This window comes from Mrakia frigida (genome assembly GCF_051309035.1).
Source record: "Mrakia frigida strain ATCC 22029 unplaced genomic scaffold BDY24scaffold_19, whole genome shotgun sequence".
Classification (NCBI taxonomy): Eukaryota; Fungi; Basidiomycota; class Tremellomycetes; order Cystofilobasidiales; family Mrakiaceae; genus Mrakia; species Mrakia frigida.
The window spans coordinates 60-20,153 of NW_027481262.1; the positions used below are offsets into that span (position 1 = coordinate 60).

Here is a 20,094-nt window from a genome sequence, read left to right on the forward strand (position 1 = left end):
CTTCCCATAGGAAACGGACTCGCTTCACGATGAAGAACGACCGCACGACGCGACGGGAACGAACCAAACCTCTCTTTCTCTCTTCGACTTTTCGCTCGCTCTGCCATATCCTTGCCTTATCCTGCCCTATCCCACTTGCCTTATTTGCCTTATCCCACCCTCCCACCTGCCTTATATTTGCTTGAAGATCGTTGATTTGCGGGTTTCGCTGCGGCTCGATTTTCGTTACAGACTCGTTTCACCTTGCTTTGCATTCGAGGAACATTTCGTCTATTGAATGCTACCTACCTCCACCTTGGCACCTCCCTCCCCTCCTCCCTTCCTCACTCGAAACGGTTCCCACACCTCCACCAGCGCTTCCTCTTCCTTCACCACTCCAGGAGCGTTCGAAACAATCTCTACTCGAACGCCAGGGCCGCAGATTCCCTCCTCGGCCATCTTCAAACCGTCGAGCTTTCTTGACCTCCCGGAGGAACATCTCACAGAAGCAGAGTTCGATTTCGAGACGTTCAATGCGTTCAGCTTGGGTGGTGGGAACGGGGAGGATGTGACGGGATTGGGATTGGGGATCTGGGAGGAGAGTGAGGGGCAGGGGATTGGGTTGGTGATGGGCGACGAGGGAGAGGAGAAGCGTCGACGACGAGAGGCGAGCTCTGTTTCTCTTTCAGCAGCAGCAGCATCTTCTACGGCTCTTCAGAACCTATCCGGAACCAACTCCAGAACCTCCTCGTCAAATCTACCTTCTTCTTCCCTCTTCCTCCAACCTCAAGACTCAACCATCGCAACCTCGGTGGCTCGTTCCCTCGTCCATCACACTCTCCGGAACCCTTCCTCCCCCTCCCCCATTCACCCTCAACTCAACCCAGCCTATCCCGTCGCCGCTCAACCTCCTCACCCACCCACAGGGACCTACGGGGACTACGGCCTCGAAGGTGTCGACGAAGCTCAGCTCTCGCCGTTTGCGATCGGGCTGAAGAGGAGGAGGGAGAGAGAGATATTTGTGTTGAGATGGGATGCTGGGACTGGGTGGACCGGATGAAACTTACGGGGGTCGAGCTTGTGTGCTTTAGGAAGGGTCGAGAGAAGGAGAGATGGGAGGGACGCGTCGTTTCTTTTTTGTTTGATTGGCGTTGCGTCGCGTACATGAGGGAGAGTGAGAGCGGTTTCGATTGCTTAAAAGTTGTATCGCTAGTCTTGATATGTATGTACTAGATCTGAAGCTTCGTTGAACGTTCTCTAGCGCGAGGAAGGAGAAGGAGAAGAGAGAGAGAGAGAGAGAGAGAGAGCTTCAGCCTGTAACTCGATTCTCGCTTCCCTCCCTAGATAACTCCCGCAGAAACAAATCAAAACGAACCAATAGCGAGAAAACCTTCATCTCTCTCCATTCAGCAATCAGTAGCACATACCGAGACCATGGCGCCCGAATCGACGAAAAGAAAACGCCTCCTCGAAAGGGAACAAGCTTCGAGCTTCGAACCAAGCTCAATCTCCCCAACTTCCATCCCGTCCTCCCTTCCCTTCTTCCTTCAAAGACGCGTCCTCTACAGCATGGCCGTCTCCCGTCGAGCCCGAACGTACACGTTCGCGATCCTGCTCTCTTTCGCCTTCCTCCTCTATCGATGGTCGAACCACTCCTCCAGCCCTCCCTCCGAACGCGACTCCTCTTCCTCCTCTTCTCCTTCTTCCTCGTCCTCCCACTCTCGTCCCAAGCATCCTACTAGTCCCAAACGACCTTCAACAAACACTCCTCCTCCCGACTCGATCCTAACCGAGTTCCGTCCCTCTGTCATGTCGCCTACGTCGATGGAAGGCTACACCGTCGTCGACCATCTGTATCTCCTCCAGGGAGTCATGTACTTTGCGCGAGCTGCTGAGCACGAGAGGATGGAGAGGGCGGATGTCGTGAGTTGGAAGGATGGAGAGAGGGAGGATTGGAAGGAGAAGGGCAGTGAAGGAGAGAGTGAGGAGTGGTGGCACAGCGTCAAAGCGAACGGGAAAGGAGGAGGGAAGGAGGGAGGAGAGGGAGGAGTGAGGGTTCTGGGAGGAGTTACAGTGAGCTCGTTTCATTTTTTCGCGCGTCTTGAAGACGAGCTTGATGAGCTCATTTATGCGTTGCGTTTTCCTACTAGGTCATCTTTCACGACGAAGCAGGACCAGGAGGTTATCTCCCCATGTTCCCGTGAGCTCTCTCCCTTCTCCCTCCTCCTCCTTCCCTCTCTGACTCTCTCCTCCAATCCATGTAGCCACTTCGGTCCCGAAGCCTTCGTCCCAGCCCTCAAAGCTCTCTCCCTCCTCACCACTCCTCTTCCTTCCACCCATCCTTACGTCGCTCCTCCTCCTGCAACCGTCGAAGGAGGAGCTGGACTCGAAGGAGGAGACGATCTCCTTCAGCCCACCCGTCGCTCCGAAGTGGACCTCGTCAACGAAAGCACCATCGTACCAGCTAGGATCATGTTCCCGAGGTGTACAGGGGAGATGGGGATGAAGGGTTGGAAGGACGATGCCGGGTTGAGTGAGTATCGAAACGAAACGAGAGGCCAAAGGGGAGAAAGGAAGGACGAGGCGAGGCGAGAGCTGACCTTTTTGTTGTCTGGTGCTTCCTTGGGTTGCGTTGTAGACGAATGGGTTCTAGGAATCACTCTTCCTGGGGTACCGGTCGAGGAGAAGGAGGAATGGGACAAGCGGGCTGGGTCGGGAGAGTTGATCGCGTTGGAGAGGGTGGTGATTGTGGATCGATGTGAGTCGAGGAAACGAGCTGAGGGCGAGACGAGAAGGGATGGATGCTGATTTTCCTGATTGGTATGGGTGTGTGTGCGCGTGTGTTTAGGGGCTGCTCATCGTCATCCTGATACGTATCAGTGGAAGAAGGTGAGTCGCGTCTTGGGCTTTTCCTTCGAGCTCGTTTCGACGCGTCTTTCTTTTCCTCTCGACTTCTCTCGTCTCGACGAGCTGACCTTGTTTTCCTTGATAACCGTACGCCACAGATGATGTCCCACATGGCCATCCAACCCTCTCTCGTCCAGGACTGGTTCGAACCCTTCCGAGCCAACGCTCTTCAATCCCTCGGTGCTCCCTTGATCGACGACGGACCCAAGAAGCCCGTGGTCGTTTACTTGGATAGGAACAGGAACGTCAGTCGGCCATCTTCTTCACCCTTTACTTCTCAGTCGACTCGTACTGATCCTTGTTTTGTCCATTTGTTTCGTCTTGCAGAGTCAATCCCCTCGCTTCAACCTCGAGAGTCACACCGGTCTCATCAAAGCCCTCAAGTCCATCTCGGGGAGAGCAGAGGTTCACCAGTCGGTTCTGATGAACATGAGGAAGGAGGAGATTGTTAAGTTGATGAGTACGGCGACTGTGAGTCGACCCTCTTCCTCCCTTTCTCGCCGAGTCGAGACGCGTCGAGCTCAACCTTTCCTTTCTTCCCTCGTTCCGCTCCCGATCAGATCGTCATCTCCCCTCACTGCGCCGAGTTCATTCACACCATGTGGATGCCTACTACGCCCTTCTCGACGGTCATGGAGATTTTCGATTCGGGGAGCTTCGTTCGTGAGTCCTCGCTTCTTCCAACTCTCTCTTCGTTCGACGCGTCGAAACTGACTCTCGTTCGTTCAAACTTCGGTCTTCCCACTCACAGGCGACAACCAACTCCTCTCTGAAATGCTGCATCACGAGCATCTGATTGTTCGAGAGGATGGGATCCTGCCGAAGGAGGAATGGCTGCTGATGGACGTGGAGAAGGGAAGAGGAGAGAGGTGGGATGTGAGTCGTTCTCGGCTCTTCGCTTCGTTCGCTCGGGCTTGAACTGACTCGACCTCCTCTTCTTCTTCTTCAGGACGACATCGCCATCGATCCCAAGATCATCCTCGATCGAGTCGTTCGGATCCTGGACGAGTACGATTCGGCGGCGCTTCGAGATCGAGCCGAGGAGTTTGGGGACGTGTGATTGATTGTATGTCCAGGGTATTCTTTCTCCTTCTTCGAACGAGCTGGAAGCGAGAATTAAGCTTGATCGTCAACTAAGTAGTCTAAAAGGTCGTAAGCGAGGAGGAGAAAACATAAACGAGGAAAACGAAGCGAACTCGAGGAAAACGACGCGCTGACGCCGACTGCCCCTTCCCATCTAAAGCATCAGAGCAGGACGGAAATCTACTAGAAAAGAAAAGAAAAACTCTACTCCTCCCGAACCTCAATCCACCCTTCCGTCCACCTCTTCCACCCTACGACTCCCAACTCAACCACATCCCAAACGCTCCCTCCGACCAACTGTTTCTGAACCCTCGCCAACGCATCGTCCCCTTCCTCCTCTTCACCCTCTACCCTCCCCATCTTCTTCCCTCCAACCCCAATGGCTCCAGCACAGCAGTTGACCCTCCTGCTCAAACTAGCCTTCTCCACCTCTCCGTCAACCAACGCCTTCACGACCTCCCTGCCGACCAGCTCGACCCTCGCTTTCACAGGGTTGCATTCGCTCAACACACTCAACAAGGCCGAGCTCTTTCCTCCTCCGTGGGAGGGAGCGAGCTCGTCTTGGAGGGGAACGTCGAGGAGGGTGAGGGAAGTGATTTCGGAGCCGAACGCGTTGAGGAGGGAGACGAAGGACGCGTCGAGAGGACCCGAGTGGACGAGCGAAGTGAGGTGGGTGAGGTGACGGGTTGGGGAAGTGGTAGCGAGCGTGTAGAGCAAGTGGGAGGATTGAGCCGAAGTGGAGAGGAGGGGCGAAGTGTAGAGGAGGGGCAGAAGCAGGTGGTAAATCTGCGAGGAGGAGAGGAGGAGGGGCAGGATCGAGGAGGAGTAGGTGGAGGGTTGGGTTGAGGAGGAGGAGGTTTGGGAGAGGAAGGAAGTAGAGAGTTGGAGAAGGTGCTGTTCGAGGATGAGCAGGATGAGTTCCGAAGGGAGGGAGGGAGGAAGGGATTGGACCGTGAGCTCGAGAGTTTCGGACGAGGAGGTCATCGAGGAGTCGAAGGTGGTTGGTTGTTGAATCATGGCCATATCTGTTTGATGATTTTCAAGTCGAAGTTGAGAGGAGGTAGTAGAGGGTGGGTGTTAGAAGACAGCAAGAAGGAAAAGACTTGAGCTTCAGAAGAAGGAACCCAAAAAAGCAAGTTCTGATGCACGACGACCTCCGACCGAGAACGCGGTGGCCTTCCCTTCCTTCCCCTTCGGACGCGACGGCGCTCCGTCCTTCCTTCTGCACTCTCTCCTCCTGAGAAAGGAACGCAGCTTTTCCGCATAGTTTGGACCAAGCATTCATGGTCTGACGTAAAAAATGCTGTTCATGCGAGAACGGAAGCTTTTTTCTAAAGAAAGAAAACACCAAGGGCGGCAAGGGCTCAAACGCGTCAGGGGCGATGCGAGAATTGAGTTTCAACCAAACTTCGGCTCCCTTTCCTCCCCTTTCTTTCCTTCGTCTGCTTTCTCAGGCCATCGAGCGGATAATGTTAGGTGCTGAGAAGAGAGCTTCGAGAAAAAGAGAGTTGGCTCGAAGTATCCGTCGCCCAGCAAGTTTTCACTTTCCGTCTTTCCCTCCTCCGTCTTCCCCACGTCCGATTTCTTCCTTCCTCTTGGAGAGGGCGATAAGACGGGGATAGGATTGGATTGGTGGGTTGGAAGGGAAGGGAGAGCGGGACTTTCGAGTCATACTCTTGTGCAAGGACGAAGAAAAAAGGAGGGCATGTCATCTCGAAGTCGAACTGTTTGCACTTCGAAACCCCTTCTTCAAGCGAGTCGGTAGACGAGCTTCTCAGCTTTGTGGTTTCCCGACTCCAAAATTATCAAGGCTGCTTCGATCCCTGGAGGAGAAGAGAGGAGAAAGAGAGGGAAGAAACGAACGAGTCAGCTCTTCGAACGAAAGTGCGACGCGTCGAGTTGAGATGTCGAGGAGCGACGGGATTCTGACCTTCAAGTCCTCCCTTCTCCTCTCTGAGGTTCTGACCCTTGAACCTCTTACTCCCTCCTTTCTTCGAATCTCATCCTTCGAGAAGAGCAGGAAGCTCGTTGAGGATCCAATCGAGCGAGAGTTGAGAGCCGTCCTTCGTGTGATGGACTCCGAAGTACCAGAACTGAAAAGGGGGGGAAGAAGGAGGTCAGAAACAGATAGAACAAGGCAGAGCGGTTTTTTGTGAGCACAAACATCTGGTTTGACGGTCTCGTACGCGAGATGGAAGGTCGTCGCGACCTCGGGTCGACGCGCCTCGTTCGCCTCGGAGACTTCGAGGGTCGTAACGACGTGACCTCCCTCGGGAACAATGGCGTCTAAAGATGAAGAACGAAAGATGAGGGAAGAAGATAGTGAGCGAGGTGCGAGGAGAATGGACAAACAAGATGAGATTGTCAGTTCAAGTTCGACGGAAGTTGAGGAGGACGGCTCACAGTCTCTCCCTTATCGGGAAGGACCCAAGTCGTTTTCCTGTTCGACTTGACCGCCTCAGCAAAAGCTCCGTTATACTCGTCGTAGGTTCCGAAGACGAAGGAAGCGACTCGATCTCCGACCTGGATGTGCTTGACGGCAGGACCGACGGCCAAAACAACGGACGAGGAATCACACCCGACGACGGTTGAGTGCTCGTAGGAGAGGGTGCAGGGAACTGAGAGAGCATCCTTATCGGTGGGATTGAGAGCGACGGCGATAGTTTTACTCTGGAGAAGGAAGAGAGGAGAGAGGAAAGAAGGACTCACGATTACGTCGTCAGGAGCGAGATTGAGGATGTCTTGTCGAGAGCCGAAGGGTATAGAGACGACCTCGAGTTTAGCAGGCTGATCGTTGATGGGATTAGATCTGAGGGCTTTGATGGTGTGAGGAATGGCGGGCATGGGTGGTGGTGGTCGGTGGAAAGGAGAGAGGACAGGCTGACTGAACCTTTGAGCTGACCTCAGCGAGAGAGAGATGTCAGTCAGCGAGAAGTCATTGATTAGACAGAGATCAGGTGAGAGGTTGTCTAACACTCGCGCCGACCGGGGGAGGCGAGGCCAGAGCGATCGGACGCGTCGAGAGCCTTCTCATCGAGGTCGTGAAAGGCATCAAATCATTAGCTGCTACACAAGAAAAACCCACTCCTCAGAGCTTCTTGTCCTTCTCTCCCTCGTCGTCGTCGGAATCACCGTCAACAACGTCGAAGTAGGAAGGAGGAAGGAGGCCGACGGCGGATGCGTCGAGCTCTTCCTCCTCCTTTCCCTCCACCACGTTCGACGAAATCTTGATACAAGGGCAGATGATTCCGTCGAGATCTTGAAAGAGTCCTTTGAGGGGTAGACGAACGTCGAGTCGATACTGGTTTGAGAGGAGAACCCGAGGTCAAAAGCTCCGAAAGGAGAAAGGAACGGTGAGGAAGCGAGGTGAAGGGAGAATCGACGCGACTCACGTTGACTGCGAGGCATCCAATCCTCTCAAAACTGGGAACAACGTCGAAGACCATCTCTCCCACCATCACGATTTCAACTCCCCATCTCTTCCCCTTCGATCCCTGGCCCTTCCCTCCTTCCTCCTCGTTCGACTCGACGTCGACATCAAACTCGTCCCAGAGTTTGCCCTCTCCGTACCAAACTCTCCCTCCGACAGCCTCTCCGACCTGACTCAAAGTCTGTTTGACCGTCTGACTTGCTCCTCTCGCGGTCGTCCAGAGTTCCCTGATGAGGAAGAGACCGATCTGCTGAGTCGAAGGAAGGTTGACCGGCGAAGGGTTCGGCTCGTTCGCCGCTGTTGACGGGGAGAGAAGGAGGAGAGAAAGGTGGTAAGGGACTGGGGTCAAAGATGAAAAGGCTGGGAGGGAGGGAAGAGCGAGCTGTTGAAGATGCAAGAGGGGAAGGAGATGGAGACCCAAGCGTTAGTCGGAGAGGACGACCCAAACGTCGAAAACTGACAGACTGACCTTGAAGACGAGCTTCTTCTTCTTGGAGAACATCCCTTCCCTCCACTCTTTCGAGATCGTATAGGTCTTCCATCCTTCGGCTTCCGAAGGTCGAGCACGAGCAGCAGCTGGGAGAGAAACTTCCGTGTCGTCCTCGTAGGCAACCGCAACCGGAACGAGGGTTGGAGGGATGGCGGCGGGAATGGTGGTTCGAGGTGGAAGGTAGATGAAGGGGAGTACTTGTCTGTTGGTTGAAGGGAAGGTTGAAAGAAGAAAGAGGGTCAAACGGTGCTTCGGAAGGAGGCAACGACGCGAGACGGACCTTCTCCTTCGCTTCAGCCCAGGAGCGCTTCCTGTGACTTTGATGAAGTCTGTAGCAAAGAATAAGATGCTCAGAGCTTTGGTCGATTCGATCAGATGACGGAGAGACATACTCACACTTGTTCCAGCCAACGGTTCTCGAATAGAAGCTGTAGTTCGCCATCTTCGAGGCCACCCTCCTCCCTCCCTCGAGACTGGGAGGAAGAACGTTCCCCGACATGGTCTGTTCCTCGAGATTTGGAATCGGAAAGCTGAACGGAAGGAATGCCGATAGTGATGTCCCAGCTTGGTTCGAGAAGGAAGCGACGGGACTCGTTGAAGGGGTGAGAGAAGAGGTCGCAAGGGAGGGAGGACCTCCCTTCTCATCGGGGTCGACCTTGAGATCTCGAAGCCTCGAGAGCTCGGGATCTTCGTGGACGGAAATGAGAGGAGCTTGAAGCTCAGAAGTCCAGACGATGATCTCGTCGCTGTACTGATAGAGAAGATGGAAGATGAAGGAGGGAGGAGCGGAAGTGAGCTCGAGCTCGCTCAAAGTTTGGTCGCTTGAGAGAGTTGCAAGCGACGACTTACGAGCTTCTTCGTCTGTTGCCTGTAGTCATGCGAATTCCCACCGTAGTATCTGTAGAATGTCGAACGCTGAAGAAAGAGAGCAAGGAGAAGAAGGGCGGAGAGGGAAGGGAAGGTCAGCAAAGGTCGAGCTCAACGACTACTTCCTCCTTCCTTCTGCTCTTGTTTCCTTGCTCCCGTTTCTCTCTCGCATGGCCCGTGAGCTCTGTTTTTGAAATAGGCACTCACCTGCTCGACTCTGAGCTTGACTGTGATCTCCTTGATTCCTTCCTTCTCACAGGCAGCAGGGTCGACGTGAACGACTCCTCGGACGACGGAGCCCGCTGTATGGATTCGCTTCTGACCGGGGAAGTCGATGGTGAAAGGCAGAGACGATGAGTTGGTGGAAGAAGAGGTAGATCTATGAAGGGAAGAGAAGATAGGCATCCTGAGTTGAGTGGTGGGGTGAGTGTTGGAGGTTGGAAGCGAGAGCGGGAAAGGAGTCGGCACGTCGTGCGAAAGGAAAAGCCAAGACTGATCGGAAGCGAGAAACGAAAAGCTGTGAGCCGAGCCAGTAGTCACTATCTGCTGCGAGCAACCTCTCGCTCAAAGTCTACTTTCAAAAGAAGGAACAGCGTGGCTCGAGCACATCGTCAAAGGAGCGGGCTAAGGCTGCGTCGCGACTTCCTCCCTCTTTCCTCTTTGATAACAGAGATCCAAAGTGAGATACAACTACTTAGATGAGAGTATAGATACGAGAGAGTACGAAGACGTATTAAAGACAGCACTGACGAGAGAAGTCAAAAGGAGAGCTCAGGAGTCGAAGTTCTTCCCGGGGCTCGCTTCCTTCTTGTCCTCGCCAGCTTCTTCGTCTTCTGGGGGAGCAGAATAAGCGAAAGTATGCAGACAACTAGGATCGAGGTTCTTCTGAGAACAACGGCGGGGATATGAGATGGGGAATCGAGAAGGGAGGTCAGGAGGAGTCGAGGGCGACGACGCGCCTTCCCAGTGAGACGATACGTCCTGGACGACCGAGACCTACAAACAACAAGGGGTAAACGCTGTCAGACGAATGAGGTACATTCGGTTACGGAGAAGCGAAGAGAAAGGAGAAGCTCACCGATATCGAGTTCATCGCATTGTGATTCCCATCGCCCGAAATCGAGTCGAATCGTTCCAGAGTTGTTCTCACACCAGGGAAGCGGGATGTAGAATCGTCCTGAGGAGACCCGTTGAAGTAGACTCCAGTAGAGGGATCCGGGAAGTTGCAGTACTCTCGAGCTTCCTGGAAAGCCGAGGAAACGAAGGCACGACGTCGCGTCCGTTCAGTCATTGCTTCCCGAACCAAAAGATAAAGTCGACGTACGTTCTGATTTCCAACATTATCATGATCTCCAAGGTGACGAGATCCTTTCCGAACGAACGAAGGGAGAGATCGGCTCGATCCGGGAGCCTGCGAAGAAGAAAGAGAAGAGGAGGGGAGGTGCGGTCTCAGCGAACGCGGGATTATACAGTAAAGGCTCTTGAACATACCCAGGTAGCGTAGAAAAGCACTAGAGCGTTGATGGTGACCTTTGAAAAGAGGAACGAGAGCGAGTCGCGTCAGTTCAAACAGCTCGGAACTGGAGCTCGGAAGGTGGGACTCACATCAGCTCCACAGGAGGAAAGGCAAACGAAACCGAGCTGTTTTCCATGCATCAGAGTCAAGATGGCGATGCTGTAGAAAAGGAGCGACCGTCAGACAGGTGCAGCGAAGAAGGAGGGGGAATCCATCTCCACTCACTTGACGCTGCAGAAAAAGGAACGACGTCAAGTCAACATCATGGGATAGGTGAAAAAGAAAAGACGCACCTCGAAGTAGTAAGTGCCACGAGAGCTGCGATCATCTGGAAGAAAAAGAAGGAGAGGCGAAAGCTCGGCTCAGCTCTCGCTTCGACTCGAAGAGCCTCGGGAGCAAACTCACAGCTCTGACAGCCACGCCTCGTATCTTCGGGTTCGTGACTGAAAAGGAGGAAGTGCTCGTCAGCGTACGGTGAGGAGAATAGAGGACATTGGGGGCTTACACTTTTGGCGAAGGATCGGTACGACAAAGAGCGACGTGAGCTGTTGGATCCGAAGGAGGGAAGCGAAGAAGTGAGCCCAGCTTCGGTCAAGAGGCACTTTTCGAGGGACTCACAAAGACGTTGAGAAAGAGATCGTAGCTCAGTAGGGGGATGGAACTGCACAGGCGGAAAGAGAGAGGTGAGGATCAATTGGGAAGAAAAAAGAAACACGAACGTCAAACTCACGCGAAGGGCTTCAATCCGATGTGGCAGCTACCATTCTCAGCTATGTAGGCTATCCGACCTGTAGAAAAGAACCGGGGGGCGGTCAGCTGTGCGAGGAAAGAGAGAGAGAGAGAGAAAAGAAAGGTTGAGAGGACACGAACCGATGATCATCAGAACCAAGATTGCAGCGTACATGACGACTCCGAGCAAGCAAGTAAGGTACGTCGTAGACTGGAACCGAGGGAGCGTTGTGCACGAGACGACATAGACCTGGAAGAGAGAAGGCGTCAGGAGACTCGAAACGGTCTGCAAGCGACGAGAGGTCGTGTCCCACCTTCTCGATCAAGAAGAGGTAGACTGAAGAGCGAAGAGTGGTCAGCACGGGAATCGAATGAATTGAATCTAACCAAGCTGGGCTCACTGAACATCTTGGAGGTAGCGTAGAAGACTGGAGGGAGATGCGAAGTCGGAGTCAGATCGATCGGACGCGACGACCTTCTTCTTCTTCGCGAAACTTACAAACGCAAAGGAAAATACCCGCTGAGCAAGAACTTTCAGAAGCACTCATGCCTACACCCAACACCAGTATTCCTGAACTGAAGAGAAAGCCCCATCTGGAGAAGACAGGCCCAGAAAAAGGTCAGCCCGCCCTTTGAAGTCGAGAGATCGACACAGCTTAACGAACGAGCTGGTGAAAACGAGGAGGCAGACGATTCTTGGCCATGAATACGCTCGCCAACTTGTTATGGAGAAAGGGTCGAGCGTGACTGAGCGTCGAGCGGTGATGTAGGAGAGGATCGAGCAAGAGAGGAAGACTGGCGAGAGGAAAAGTACAAGAGGAAAGAGATCGGTCAGCCCTTGCTCTCTCAAGTCAGAGACACAGCGGAACTCACAGAGAACGGCCGCCAGAGCTTGCATTCCTGGTCTAGGGAACACTGCTCATACGAGAGGAGGGAAGGAAATGTTCAGCTTCCGAGGATCGAGCTTTGGGCGGGAAGCGAAGACGACGGGCCTGTCGCGAGCCCGACCTCCTTCTTTCCTTCCTTCCTTCCTCGCCAAAGCAGAAAGTAGCTTGGGCTCACCAGATGTTGGCTGCAAGTAGAGAAAGATGAATGGCTAGCGTCAATGCGAGCTTGGTCTCGCCGAAAGAGGAAAGCGCTCGAAAGGTTGGGGGAGAGCTCTCCTTCAAGTTCAAGAACGAGAAGGGCGTCGAGGAGGAACGACAAAGCTTACCTTCATATCTGGATATTCGGTGAACGGGACGTCTCCTGACATTGCTACAGATTGTGATGCGGTCGAACTTCGGGCAGAGGAGTGGAAGTGAATGAACGGGTGAGGCGAAAGGAAGGGTGAGAAGTTCAGAGGCAGATAATCGGCTCGTGTCAACTCTTCCTCGGCGTGATCGACAAGGTTGAAACAAAGAGCTGAGGGAGAACACGCTGCCGGAAGAAGTGGGGAGGCTGGCACGCGTGGGGAAGACGAGGAGCGGTCGACGACTCGAGCTGCACGCGCTGAGGAAAAGCTCGTCGCGAAAAGTTGCAAACGAAAGGAGTGAGAGGTTGACTCGCCTCCAGACTGATGGAATGGAGATTCGACGTCAACTTCGAAGAGGCGAGCAGTGACCAGCCATCTCCCAAGTTGGGAAAAGCAAAGAGAGAAGCCGAGGTTCGGAGGCTTGAAAGTTGAAGGTCGGACGATCGAGCGACGAAGGTGAGTCTCGCTGCACAGAGCTTGCGGTAGTATAGCTCGCTCTCGTTAGTTCCGTTTCTCGAATGAGTGCAGTATCTGGCTCGAACTCACCCCAAAGATACGGATGATCCTCCTTGTTCAAACTGAATCGTCGACCGTACCGGCGAGGAGACGAGGAGCGATTGGAGAGGTGGAAAGTTGTAGGAAAGAGCCGAATCGATAGAGATGAAGGTTGGTAAAATTAAAGGAGAAGCGAAAGAGCGAAGCGAAGGTTGATCAAGCCGACCGACTTCCAAAGACGCGAAGACGCTTGACGCCTCCGTCTGCGAACGAAAACGAGAACGGAAGGGAAAGCTCGTTAGTACAGGCGACCATACCAAAGTTTGGTGAGCAGAGATAAGAAAGGAAGTGTTTACCTGGAAAGATGGTCATTCGTACGTGAGAGAAGATCTGGTTCTTCGACGCGTCGTCGACTTCGAAGAAGTGTTCCGCGTGAGGGCCGACCTTCGATCTGACGAGAAGTTGGGTCCAACCGGACTCCAGTTCCAGAGGAGGGACTTCCTGGAGAAACAAAGAGCGGGATGGAGGAGAGAGACGAGCTTCAGTAACCGTTTTCAAAGGGGGGGGGAGGAGGAAACGAGAAAGGACGAACTTCCTCGCTCAAAATCGCATGGACAGCGACTCCTGCTGGGAAGTTACCGATGAAATGGTGTGTGTCGATGTTCAACTCGTTGATGGTACCCTTGGATCCTCTGGGTCAGGTTTTACCGAAGTATCAGCTCAAGCTCGTCGACCTTCCTCCTTTCCCTCCCTCTTTCAAACTCACAGCTGGATGATGGCCGAATCTGAATGCCCAGGAGTTCTCGACCTCTTGGTATGCCAACCATCCTCCATCGTCTCTCCTCTCCCAGGGAGGAGTAGATAATGCGCTCCTCCGTAGTGCTCGTCCGTCGACCAAACTACCCTCCCTCCGTTGAAGGAATGTGCGAGATCGACCTCTCCCTTCTCGACTCGATCCCACGGTTGCAATCCCGCTGACGGGTGAGGAGCTACGACCGTTCCATAGGCTCTGAATCGAGCGATACCGCCGTCTGGGATGTTGTTGAGGCGGAGATGGGTGAAGGGGATGGAGGAGGAGGACGTGAGCTCGAAGAGATGGCGAGACGAGGGACCAAGAGGCTGAGGTAGGAGAAGAGAAGTCCACTGGATTGAAAGAGAGAAGGACCTGTAAGCTCTCCTCAAGTCAAGAGATTGGAGTCTGCAACACTCACCAGGAGGCAATCGTTCGTCGGGACCGTGTTTGGTGAGTAGAGCGCATCGACGGAAGCAGATGGAGCTTCGTTTCCCGCGAAGTGAGCAGTGTCTATGTCGAAGCCACGGATAGTAGCAGCAGGAGGTCCTAGTTTGATGATTACCCTGGGTGATCAATCGAAGAGGCAGCAGTCAGAACGAGAGGAGAGGAGGAAGAAGGAAACCCAAGCTCACCAATCGTGCTCAGGGTTGTGCCTTCGACTCTCCCACCCATCCATCACTGATCCGTTCTTGCCAAACACTCCAGGATAAGCGATAGCGGGCTGAAAGTACAGTCCAGAAAAGTGTAAGAAAGAACAGGCGGTGGGTGTAAGAAGGGAGAGGGGAAGGGAAGGGATGGGATGGTGAGCTCGAGCTCGAGGGAAGGAAGGAGACGAGCTCTTCGAAAGAGCTGCTCACACCGATCTTGAGCAAATCTGAAGCTCTAACTTTGCGGTCAAGAAGTTGAAACAGATAGTAGTCAGATCGGATGTTCAGATATCAAGCTGAACTAAGGTAAGACGAACGGTGAGAAGAAGTCGTCCGACTTCGACACGATGGTTCCACCCAGGCTAACGCTCGAGATCTCCGTTAGAGCTCCGAAGGTAGCTTCAAAGTCCTCGAGGGGAATAGAAGAGAAGGACATATTTGAGGAGTAGTGCGAGAGTGAGATGTGAAAGATGGAGGAGGGAAGGGTGAGAGAGTTGGGAGAAAAGGAAAGGGTTTGAAAGGGAGCGCCGTCCAACTCGAAGTTGAGACGGTCGCTTCTTCAGGGTCCCTCTTCGTCCCTCCGAAACTTTTTACAAAGGGAGTACTTAGAAGAGAGTCGATATATAAGCATATGATTTCGTTCAAACGAGCTGAGCTTCCTCCTCGCCTTCGCTCAGACGCTCCGTTGTCCGTTGTCTTCGACTCAGCAACCTGTCTCGCGTCTCAATCCATCCTGTTTGCTGTTCCACGTATCGCGTACGCACAAACCTCCTTCAGGTCTACTTTCCAAGCTTTGGGTACATATGCGAGAGCCCACGCTGGTCTACTTCCAGATTTCTGAGAAGGGACGCGTCCCGATCGCGCGATCAGTCCTCTCGCACGATCCTCGACTTTTTTTCCCCCGAGTTTCGTCCCCCGACTTCATTGTTCGCTTCTTGTGCTCCTCTTCCCTGCCTCTCAACCACCACCCACCTTTTGAACCCCTCGCTCCTTCGCAGGATGCCCTCCTCCTCTCGCGTTCGGATCAACTCTGGAAACCCTCGACGCGTCCTCGCCATCGGGATTGCTGTCGGAGTAGTTGGGCTCCTCGCCTCAGTGTGAGCACGCTCAGAAAAATCGTGGCTTCTACAGGAGAGCTGACTTGATTCTCGGGCAGGTTCTGTGCCTGGTGGCTCGTCAACCGAAGGGAGGTCATGATCATCGACTGGGGAGAGTTTTCGACGGAGGAGGAACGGCAGCGAGAGAACCGAGAAGAGGACGAGGAGGACGAAGGGGAGGCGGAGCGATGGTCCGTGAGCGACGAGAGGACCTTGAGGAGCAGTGGGAGCTCGTGGAAACGGGGAACGAAGAAGGAAATAGGGTCGCCAAAGCTGGTCGAGGTTGTGCTGGTGTCGAGTCGGAAGGAGGAAGAAACGAGGCGACGGGTTGGAGGTTGTAGGAGTAGGAGTGGGAGTAGAGGGGGGAATCAAGGTCGACTCATTGATAGTCTGTCAGCTCTTGTGAGTCGCTTCGGAACTGGGAGGAGGGAGAGAGACGGGAAGAGAGGATAAAACTGACCAGAGCTCGCGTCAACTTCTTCGCCCAGCAACCTCTCTCCCTCGACTTCCTACCTCCAAAACCCGAAACAACAACAATAGACATCCACCATCCATTCTCCTGGGCTCCAATTGCCTTTCGTATCCCCTCCCTTCATCTTAATCCCCAACCCAAAGCCGGCGTCCTGCGAGCTTCGTTCATCGTCCTCCTCCCTCAGCCTCCTTCACCGTCCAATACATCAACAAGCTCTCCACCCGCTCCCATAAGCTCCGATGCCATACGCGACATCCCCGAGATGGAGATCGGATCGATACGATTGTGCTCGTCGGAGAGGGCGGAGGGGAGGAGGAGGAGAGGGAACAGCGAGACGCACCGATTTGGAGATGCAAGACCTTCTTGAAGGATGTATGAAAGGTTGAAGAGATATTCGGCGTTTCGAAGACAGACTTCAGAAGGATATCGAAGGATGAAAGCTTCGTTAGCGAGGGAAGGGTGGGAGGGAAAGAATGGAAAGTCGAGCTCACCATTCAGCACTTTCCTTCTCTCTTCGGTGCGTCTCTCTGAGCTAGTAGCGAGATGGCGAACTCAAGATGCGATCCTTGGTCCGTCTACGAGGCTACAGTCGAGAACATGAGAGTCCTCGCTTTGAATTGAGCCCTGAAAGTGAGATGGAAGTCGGGAAGAGAAAGGTGATGAGCTCGGCCTTTCGATTTCCTCCCTCTCCTCTCAGTCAACAGCCATTCCATCTCCTCCTGCAGTTTCTCCTCTCGACCTTTCAATCCCAATCAGTTGACCAGCTGCCTCACGGAGTCTATTTGATGATTTTCACTGTGCGAAAAGACAAGGGAGCCATGCGATCCCACTCTCCTCTCCTCTCCTTCGCTTGACCTTGACGCCAACCTCCGTTGGATGTTTTCCCCTCGAACCATCACCAGACCCCTCCTCTCTACCTTCAAAAGAACAGCAGCATCCTCAAGACTTCAATCCATCATGGCTTCGACCAACCTAGCAGACGTTTCTCCTCCCATTGTTCGTTCTTTACTCGCTCGCATCGGCAACCTTCCTCCCTTCATCGAGCTCACCCTTCTTCCCTTTCCCCTTGTCGCAGTGCGGTCTCGAGATCGCTACTTCCTTCTCGAATCTGACTTCTAAGGAAAAGCTATACGCTCACTATCAATCCAAAGCAGGGTGGGCTGGAGGTGCGAGGATCATCATGGTGAGCTTTCTCTTCCCTTGAGCTTGAGCTCAACATCATCTCGCCATCTGCTTCCTTCTCCTCTCCGCTCTTTTCTCCTTAAACTTCTCCGTCTCTGACTTCATTGCTCACCTGCTTCCCCTTATCAGGATCAATCCTCTCACGATTCCCAAGCCATCATCGACCTCCTTCTCTCCATAGTCTCGATCCCAAACCCAAAGGAAGGATCTCAACCTCCTCTGATCCTCGCCGATCTCGACGCTGTCTTCCTCAAAGCAGACTTCACCGACGAAGACAAGACCTTCTTCCTCGAATACACAGCTCAGGTCTTCGATAACCTCAGCAACTTCAAGTCCTTCGGTCACAACAAGTTCATCCCTCGTCTCTCACAGGAGAAGGTCAGCTCACTTCGTTCCATCTCCTCCTCCCGCTCTTGACTCTGACCACTGACCTTCCTTTCCTCTCTCTCTCATCCTCAGTTCCAATCTCTCCTCTCTTCGCCTTCCCCCATCCTTTCTTCCGTCTACTCCCTCGATCCAGCTTCTTCCCTCTCCATCGGAAAACCCTCCCTCGGTCACACGTCTGGCTATTTCCCTCTCCCTTCCTCCTCTTCTCCAGCCTTCCAAGACTCGGACGCCGAACTCGTTCAGAAGGCTCTCGAAAAGCTCAAAGTCGACGTCCTCAACACTCGAGTCATCGGGAAGGAAGGGTCGGAGTGGGTCGTCGGAGTTGCGAGTGTCGAGACGGGAGACGTCGAGCTCGCGACGAAGGACGCTGGCGTCAAGATCAGGAAGGGAGATTTCTCAAAGGAGTTGGAGAGGGTTTCGGATGCTCTGCTTGAGGTGAGTCATCTCTCTATTTTCGGGTCTTGATGGTCTCGAAACGGGAGGTGCGATGGTGTCGAAACGGCCACGGGCTGACTCGTCTTTCGTTCTCTCTCTCTCTTCGTTTCATTTGACTCTGATAGGCAAAGAAGTATGCTGCCAACGAGAATCAGGAAGGAATGATCGATGACTACATCAAGAGCTTTAGGACGGGAGCCATCAACGATCATATCAAAGTGAGTCGTCGAAGACGAGACGAGAAAGCCGAGCTGACTCTTTCGCCTCTACTTTGCTCCCCAGGGATCCGAGAAGTGGGTCAAGGACATTGGACCTGTAGTCGAGAGCTACATCGGGTTCATCGAGACTTGTGAGTCGATCTTTCGAAGCGAATCCGCATTTCGGCCCTCGAGGTCCTGACGCGTCTCCTCTCCTTCTCCCTTCACAGACGTCGACCCTTACGGAGCTCGAGCGGAGTGGGAAGGATTCACCGCCATCGTCAACAAGGAGCTCTCAGCCAAGTACGATATCCTGGTCGGCAGAGCTGAGGATCTGATTCGGGATCTTCCATGGGGAGAGGACTGGGAGGTCGACGTCTTCAACAAACCAGACTTCACCGCTCTCGAGATCGTTTCGTTCGCTACTGGAGGAATCCCAGCTGGAATCAACATTCCCAACTACTTCTCCGTCAGGTGAGCTGCTTCCTTTGCACGCTCACCCCGCGTTCATCGAGCGACGCTGAACAATGTCCTCGTTCTCTCCTCTCCTCTTCGTCTCTTCAGGGATAAGCTCGGCTTCAAGAACGTTTCCCTCGCCAACATCCTCGCCGCGTCCGACCCGAACGAGAAGATGACCTTCCTCCATCCCGACGACGTTCCTCTTTACAAAGCTTGGGACAAGAAAGCGTTCGAGCTTCAAGTCGCCAACCACGAGCTTCTCGGACACGGTTCGTCTCGCCTCTCTCTTTCTCTTTAGTCTTTGCATAAACTGATATCGGTCTCTTCGCTTCTCTCTCGCAGGATCCGGCAAGCTCTTCCAGGAAGCCGAGGATGGAACGCTGAACTTCGACATCAAGACCGTGATCAACCCTCTCACTCGGAAGCCCGTCGTTCGTCCCGACTTCCACCCTCTCCTTATTCCACAACTCTCTCGGGCTGACCTTCTCGACACTTTTTCCTATCAGACCTCCTGGTACAAGTTCGGTCAAACTCCCGGATCCGTCCTCGGAACCTGCTCCTCCTCCTACGAAGAATGTCGAGCCGAAGCCGTCGCTCTCTACCTCGCTTCGAACAAGGAGATCCTCACGCTCTTCAAGGTGAGCTGCCCTACCCTTCGACTCCGTTCTTGAGACATGCGTTCGAACTCGACCTGAAGCTGACCTCCCCTTCTTGTTCCCACCTTTGCAGCACGAGTCGAAAGAAGATCAGGAGGACATCCAAGTCGCTACCTTCTTGCTCATGGCTCGAGCTGGAGTCCGAGCTTTGGAGTTCTACAACCCCGAGGGCAAGAAGCATGGTTCGTCTCTTACTCTCTTACTCTCTCTCATCCTGTCCGTCGTCGTCGTCGACGCGTCGAGCAAAGATCTCACACCTCTCCTTCCCTCTCTTCCCTCAGGCCAAGCTCACATGCAAGCTCGACTCGGAATCACCAACGCTCTCATCGCCGACGGGATTGCTGTTCTGACGGAGGAACGAGACGCTCAAGGCAAGCTCGAGAACGCTTACATTCGAGTGAGTTCGACGTCCTCCGATCTCGAGGTTTCGCTGACCCTTCGTTCTGTTTCGTGTGATCGCACCTGCAGGTCGACAAAGAGAAGGTTCTCACTCAAGGTCGAGCGTGCACGGGCAAGCTTCTCGTTGATCTTCAAGTGAGGAAGTGTATGGCGGACGGGGAAGGGGCGAGGGAGTTCTACGGTTCGTTCACCTTCCTTCCCGCTCATTCTCGAACGAGAACTTGACCTCAGTACTGACCTTAACGTCCGATTCCCTTCGATTTCTACAGCCAAGCTGACGGATCCTCTCCCTGGGTGGGACACCGAGCTCAGAGATCTCGTTATCGAGAAGAAGGCGGTTCGTTCCCTCTCCCTCTCTTTCCGACGCGTAGATCTGCTGACACTGCCTTTTCTCGCGTCAAAACTCACAGGCTCGCAAGATCTTCGTTCAGCCCAACACGTTCCTCACGGAGGACGGGAAGGACGTGGTGCTTAAGGAGTACCCATTGACGCTTCTTGGGAAGATCGAGAGTTTCGTGGAGAGGGATATTTGATTGATGGCCCGCCTTTTCTTTCACTGAGGATCGATTTTTGACAGCTTTTCTTCGAGGGGAAAGAAAACCAAAGGCATGGTGATCGAGCCGTCCAAAACGCGTCGAGC

General features: G+C 53.7%; 8 protein-coding genes across 8 annotated transcripts; 3 read left to right on the forward strand and 5 right to left on the reverse strand.

Annotated features, from left to right (window-relative positions):
- The first annotated feature begins 295 nt into the window (after nt 1–295).
- Nucleotides 296–1,219, forward strand: BDY24DRAFT_391733 (uncharacterized protein). Its single transcript, XM_076640837.1, has one exon. The coding sequence runs from the start codon at nt 608–610 to the stop codon at nt 1,037–1,039; it is 432 nt and encodes a 143-aa protein (XP_076495690.1). The 5' UTR covers nt 296–607; the 3' UTR covers nt 1,040–1,219.
- A 786-nt stretch (nt 1,220–2,005) lies between these two features.
- On the forward strand, nt 2,006–3,985 carry BDY24DRAFT_391736 (uncharacterized protein). The gene is made up of 10 exons (XM_076640838.1): nt 2,006–2,052; nt 2,130–2,179; nt 2,244–2,512; nt 2,618–2,737; nt 2,828–2,868; nt 2,985–3,131; nt 3,214–3,357; nt 3,447–3,549; nt 3,638–3,762; nt 3,836–3,985. The coding sequence occupies exons 2-10, from the start codon at nt 2,172–2,174 to the stop codon at nt 3,944–3,946; spliced, it is 1,068 nt and encodes a 355-aa protein (XP_076495691.1). The 5' UTR covers nt 2,006–2,052; nt 2,130–2,171; the 3' UTR covers nt 3,947–3,985.
- A 4-nt stretch (nt 3,986–3,989) lies between these two features.
- BDY24DRAFT_391737 (uncharacterized protein) lies at nt 3,990–5,209 on the reverse strand. Its single transcript, XM_076640839.1, has one exon. The coding sequence runs from the start codon at nt 4,990–4,992 to the stop codon at nt 4,174–4,176; it is 819 nt and encodes a 272-aa protein (XP_076495692.1). The 5' UTR covers nt 4,993–5,209; the 3' UTR covers nt 3,990–4,173.
- A 760-nt stretch (nt 5,210–5,969) lies between these two features.
- On the reverse strand, nt 5,970–6,813 carry BDY24DRAFT_415911 (uncharacterized protein; the record flags this gene model as incomplete). The annotated part of the gene is made up of 4 exons (XM_076643511.1): nt 5,970–6,062; nt 6,134–6,238; nt 6,373–6,639; nt 6,679–6,813. The coding sequence occupies 4 exons, from the start codon at nt 6,811–6,813 to the stop codon at nt 5,970–5,972; spliced, it is 600 nt and encodes a 199-aa protein (XP_076495693.1).
- A 218-nt stretch (nt 6,814–7,031) lies between these two features.
- Nucleotides 7,032–9,178, reverse strand: BDY24DRAFT_442082 (uncharacterized protein). The gene is made up of 7 exons (XM_076644656.1): nt 8,964–9,178; nt 8,739–8,804; nt 8,286–8,640; nt 8,170–8,218; nt 7,869–8,091; nt 7,362–7,781; nt 7,032–7,270 (listed from the first exon to the last, which is right to left on the reverse strand). Exons 1-7 carry the CDS (start codon nt 9,159–9,161, stop codon nt 7,058–7,060), a joined length of 1,524 nt encoding a protein of 507 aa, XP_076495694.1. The 5' UTR covers nt 9,162–9,178; the 3' UTR covers nt 7,032–7,057.
- Nucleotides 9,179–9,527: 349 nt separating this feature from the next.
- BDY24DRAFT_415913 (uncharacterized protein) lies at nt 9,528–12,256 on the reverse strand (the record flags this gene model as incomplete). Its single annotated transcript, XM_076643512.1, has 20 exons — nt 9,528–9,641; nt 9,735–9,752; nt 9,835–9,999; nt 10,081–10,167; nt 10,248–10,286; nt 10,362–10,431; nt 10,498–10,503; nt 10,566–10,600; nt 10,678–10,715; nt 10,778–10,817; nt 10,891–10,933; nt 11,003–11,060; nt 11,143–11,251; nt 11,316–11,338; nt 11,403–11,429; nt 11,501–11,595; nt 11,667–11,796; nt 11,875–11,916; nt 12,064–12,073; nt 12,215–12,256. The coding sequence occupies 20 exons, from the start codon at nt 12,254–12,256 to the stop codon at nt 9,528–9,530; spliced, it is 1,191 nt and encodes a 396-aa protein (XP_076495695.1).
- A 612-nt stretch (nt 12,257–12,868) lies between these two features.
- Nucleotides 12,869–14,656, reverse strand: BDY24DRAFT_391746 (allantoicase-like protein). Its single transcript, XM_076640840.1, has 8 exons — nt 14,488–14,656; nt 14,381–14,405; nt 14,156–14,244; nt 13,942–14,086; nt 13,497–13,873; nt 13,323–13,422; nt 13,087–13,231; nt 12,869–12,993 (listed from the first exon to the last, which is right to left on the reverse strand). The coding sequence occupies exons 1-8, from the start codon at nt 14,604–14,606 to the stop codon at nt 12,947–12,949; spliced, it is 1,047 nt and encodes a 348-aa protein (XP_076495696.1). The 5' UTR covers nt 14,607–14,656; the 3' UTR covers nt 12,869–12,946.
- A 1,902-nt stretch (nt 14,657–16,558) lies between these two features.
- On the forward strand, nt 16,559–20,029 carry BDY24DRAFT_391749 (dipeptidyl-peptidase III). The gene is made up of 15 exons (XM_076640841.1): nt 16,559–16,735; nt 16,815–16,922; nt 17,051–17,299; nt 17,381–17,743; nt 17,869–17,961; nt 18,026–18,092; nt 18,171–18,414; nt 18,505–18,668; nt 18,742–18,830; nt 18,906–19,037; nt 19,129–19,237; nt 19,337–19,452; nt 19,524–19,635; nt 19,724–19,791; nt 19,865–20,029. The coding sequence occupies exons 1-15, from the start codon at nt 16,616–16,618 to the stop codon at nt 19,985–19,987; spliced, it is 2,157 nt and encodes a 718-aa protein (XP_076495697.1). The 5' UTR covers nt 16,559–16,615; the 3' UTR covers nt 19,988–20,029.
- The last annotated feature ends 65 nt before the right edge of the window (nt 20,030–20,094 follow it).

Bases quoted from the DNA above. Each gene is read 5' to 3' on its own strand.
- BDY24DRAFT_391737 (XM_076640839.1), bottom strand. From the start codon at position 4,992: ATGGCCATGATTCAACAACCAACCACCTTCGACTCCTCGATGACCTCC.
- BDY24DRAFT_391733 (XM_076640837.1), top strand. From the start codon at position 608: ATGGGCGACGAGGGAGAGGAGAAGCGTCGACGACGAGAGGCGAGCTCT.
- BDY24DRAFT_391749 (XM_076640841.1), top strand. From the start codon at position 16,616: ATGTTTTCCCCTCGAACCATCACCAGACCCCTCCTCTCTACCTTCAAA. The intron at 18,669-18,741 runs GTTCGTCTCGCC...TCTCTCTCGCAG, and splicing joins CCACGAGCTTCTCGGACACG to GATCCGGCAAGCTCTTCCAG. The intron at 19,792-19,864 runs GTTCGTTCCCTC...CAAAACTCACAG, and splicing joins TCGTTATCGAGAAGAAGGCG to GCTCGCAAGATCTTCGTTCA.
- BDY24DRAFT_442082 (XM_076644656.1), bottom strand. From the start codon at position 9,161: ATGCCTATCTTCTCTTCCCTTCATAGATCTACCTCTTCTTCCACCAAC. The intron at 8,641-8,738 runs GTAAGTCGTCGC...CTTCTCTATCAG, and splicing joins GGCAACAGACGAAGAAGCTC to TACAGCGACGAGATCATCGT. The intron at 8,092-8,169 runs GTCCGTCTCGCG...TTCAACCAACAG, and splicing joins GGGCTGAAGCGAAGGAGAAG to ACAAGTACTCCCCTTCATCT.
- BDY24DRAFT_391736 (XM_076640838.1), top strand. The intron at 2,869-2,984 runs GTGAGTCGCGTC...CGTACGCCACAG, and splicing joins ATACGTATCAGTGGAAGAAG to ATGATGTCCCACATGGCCAT. The intron at 3,358-3,446 runs GTGAGTCGACCC...GCTCCCGATCAG, and splicing joins AGTTGATGAGTACGGCGACT to ATCGTCATCTCCCCTCACTG.
- BDY24DRAFT_391746 (XM_076640840.1), bottom strand. From the start codon at position 14,606: ATGTCCTTCTCTTCTATTCCCCTCGAGGACTTTGAAGCTACCTTCGGA. The intron at 14,406-14,487 runs GTTCGTCTTACC...CCGCAAAGTTAG, and splicing joins TCGGACGACTTCTTCTCACC to AGCTTCAGATTTGCTCAAGA. The intron at 14,245-14,380 runs GTGAGCAGCTCT...CTGTACTTTCAG, and splicing joins CAGATTTGCTCAAGATCGGT to CCCGCTATCGCTTATCCTGG.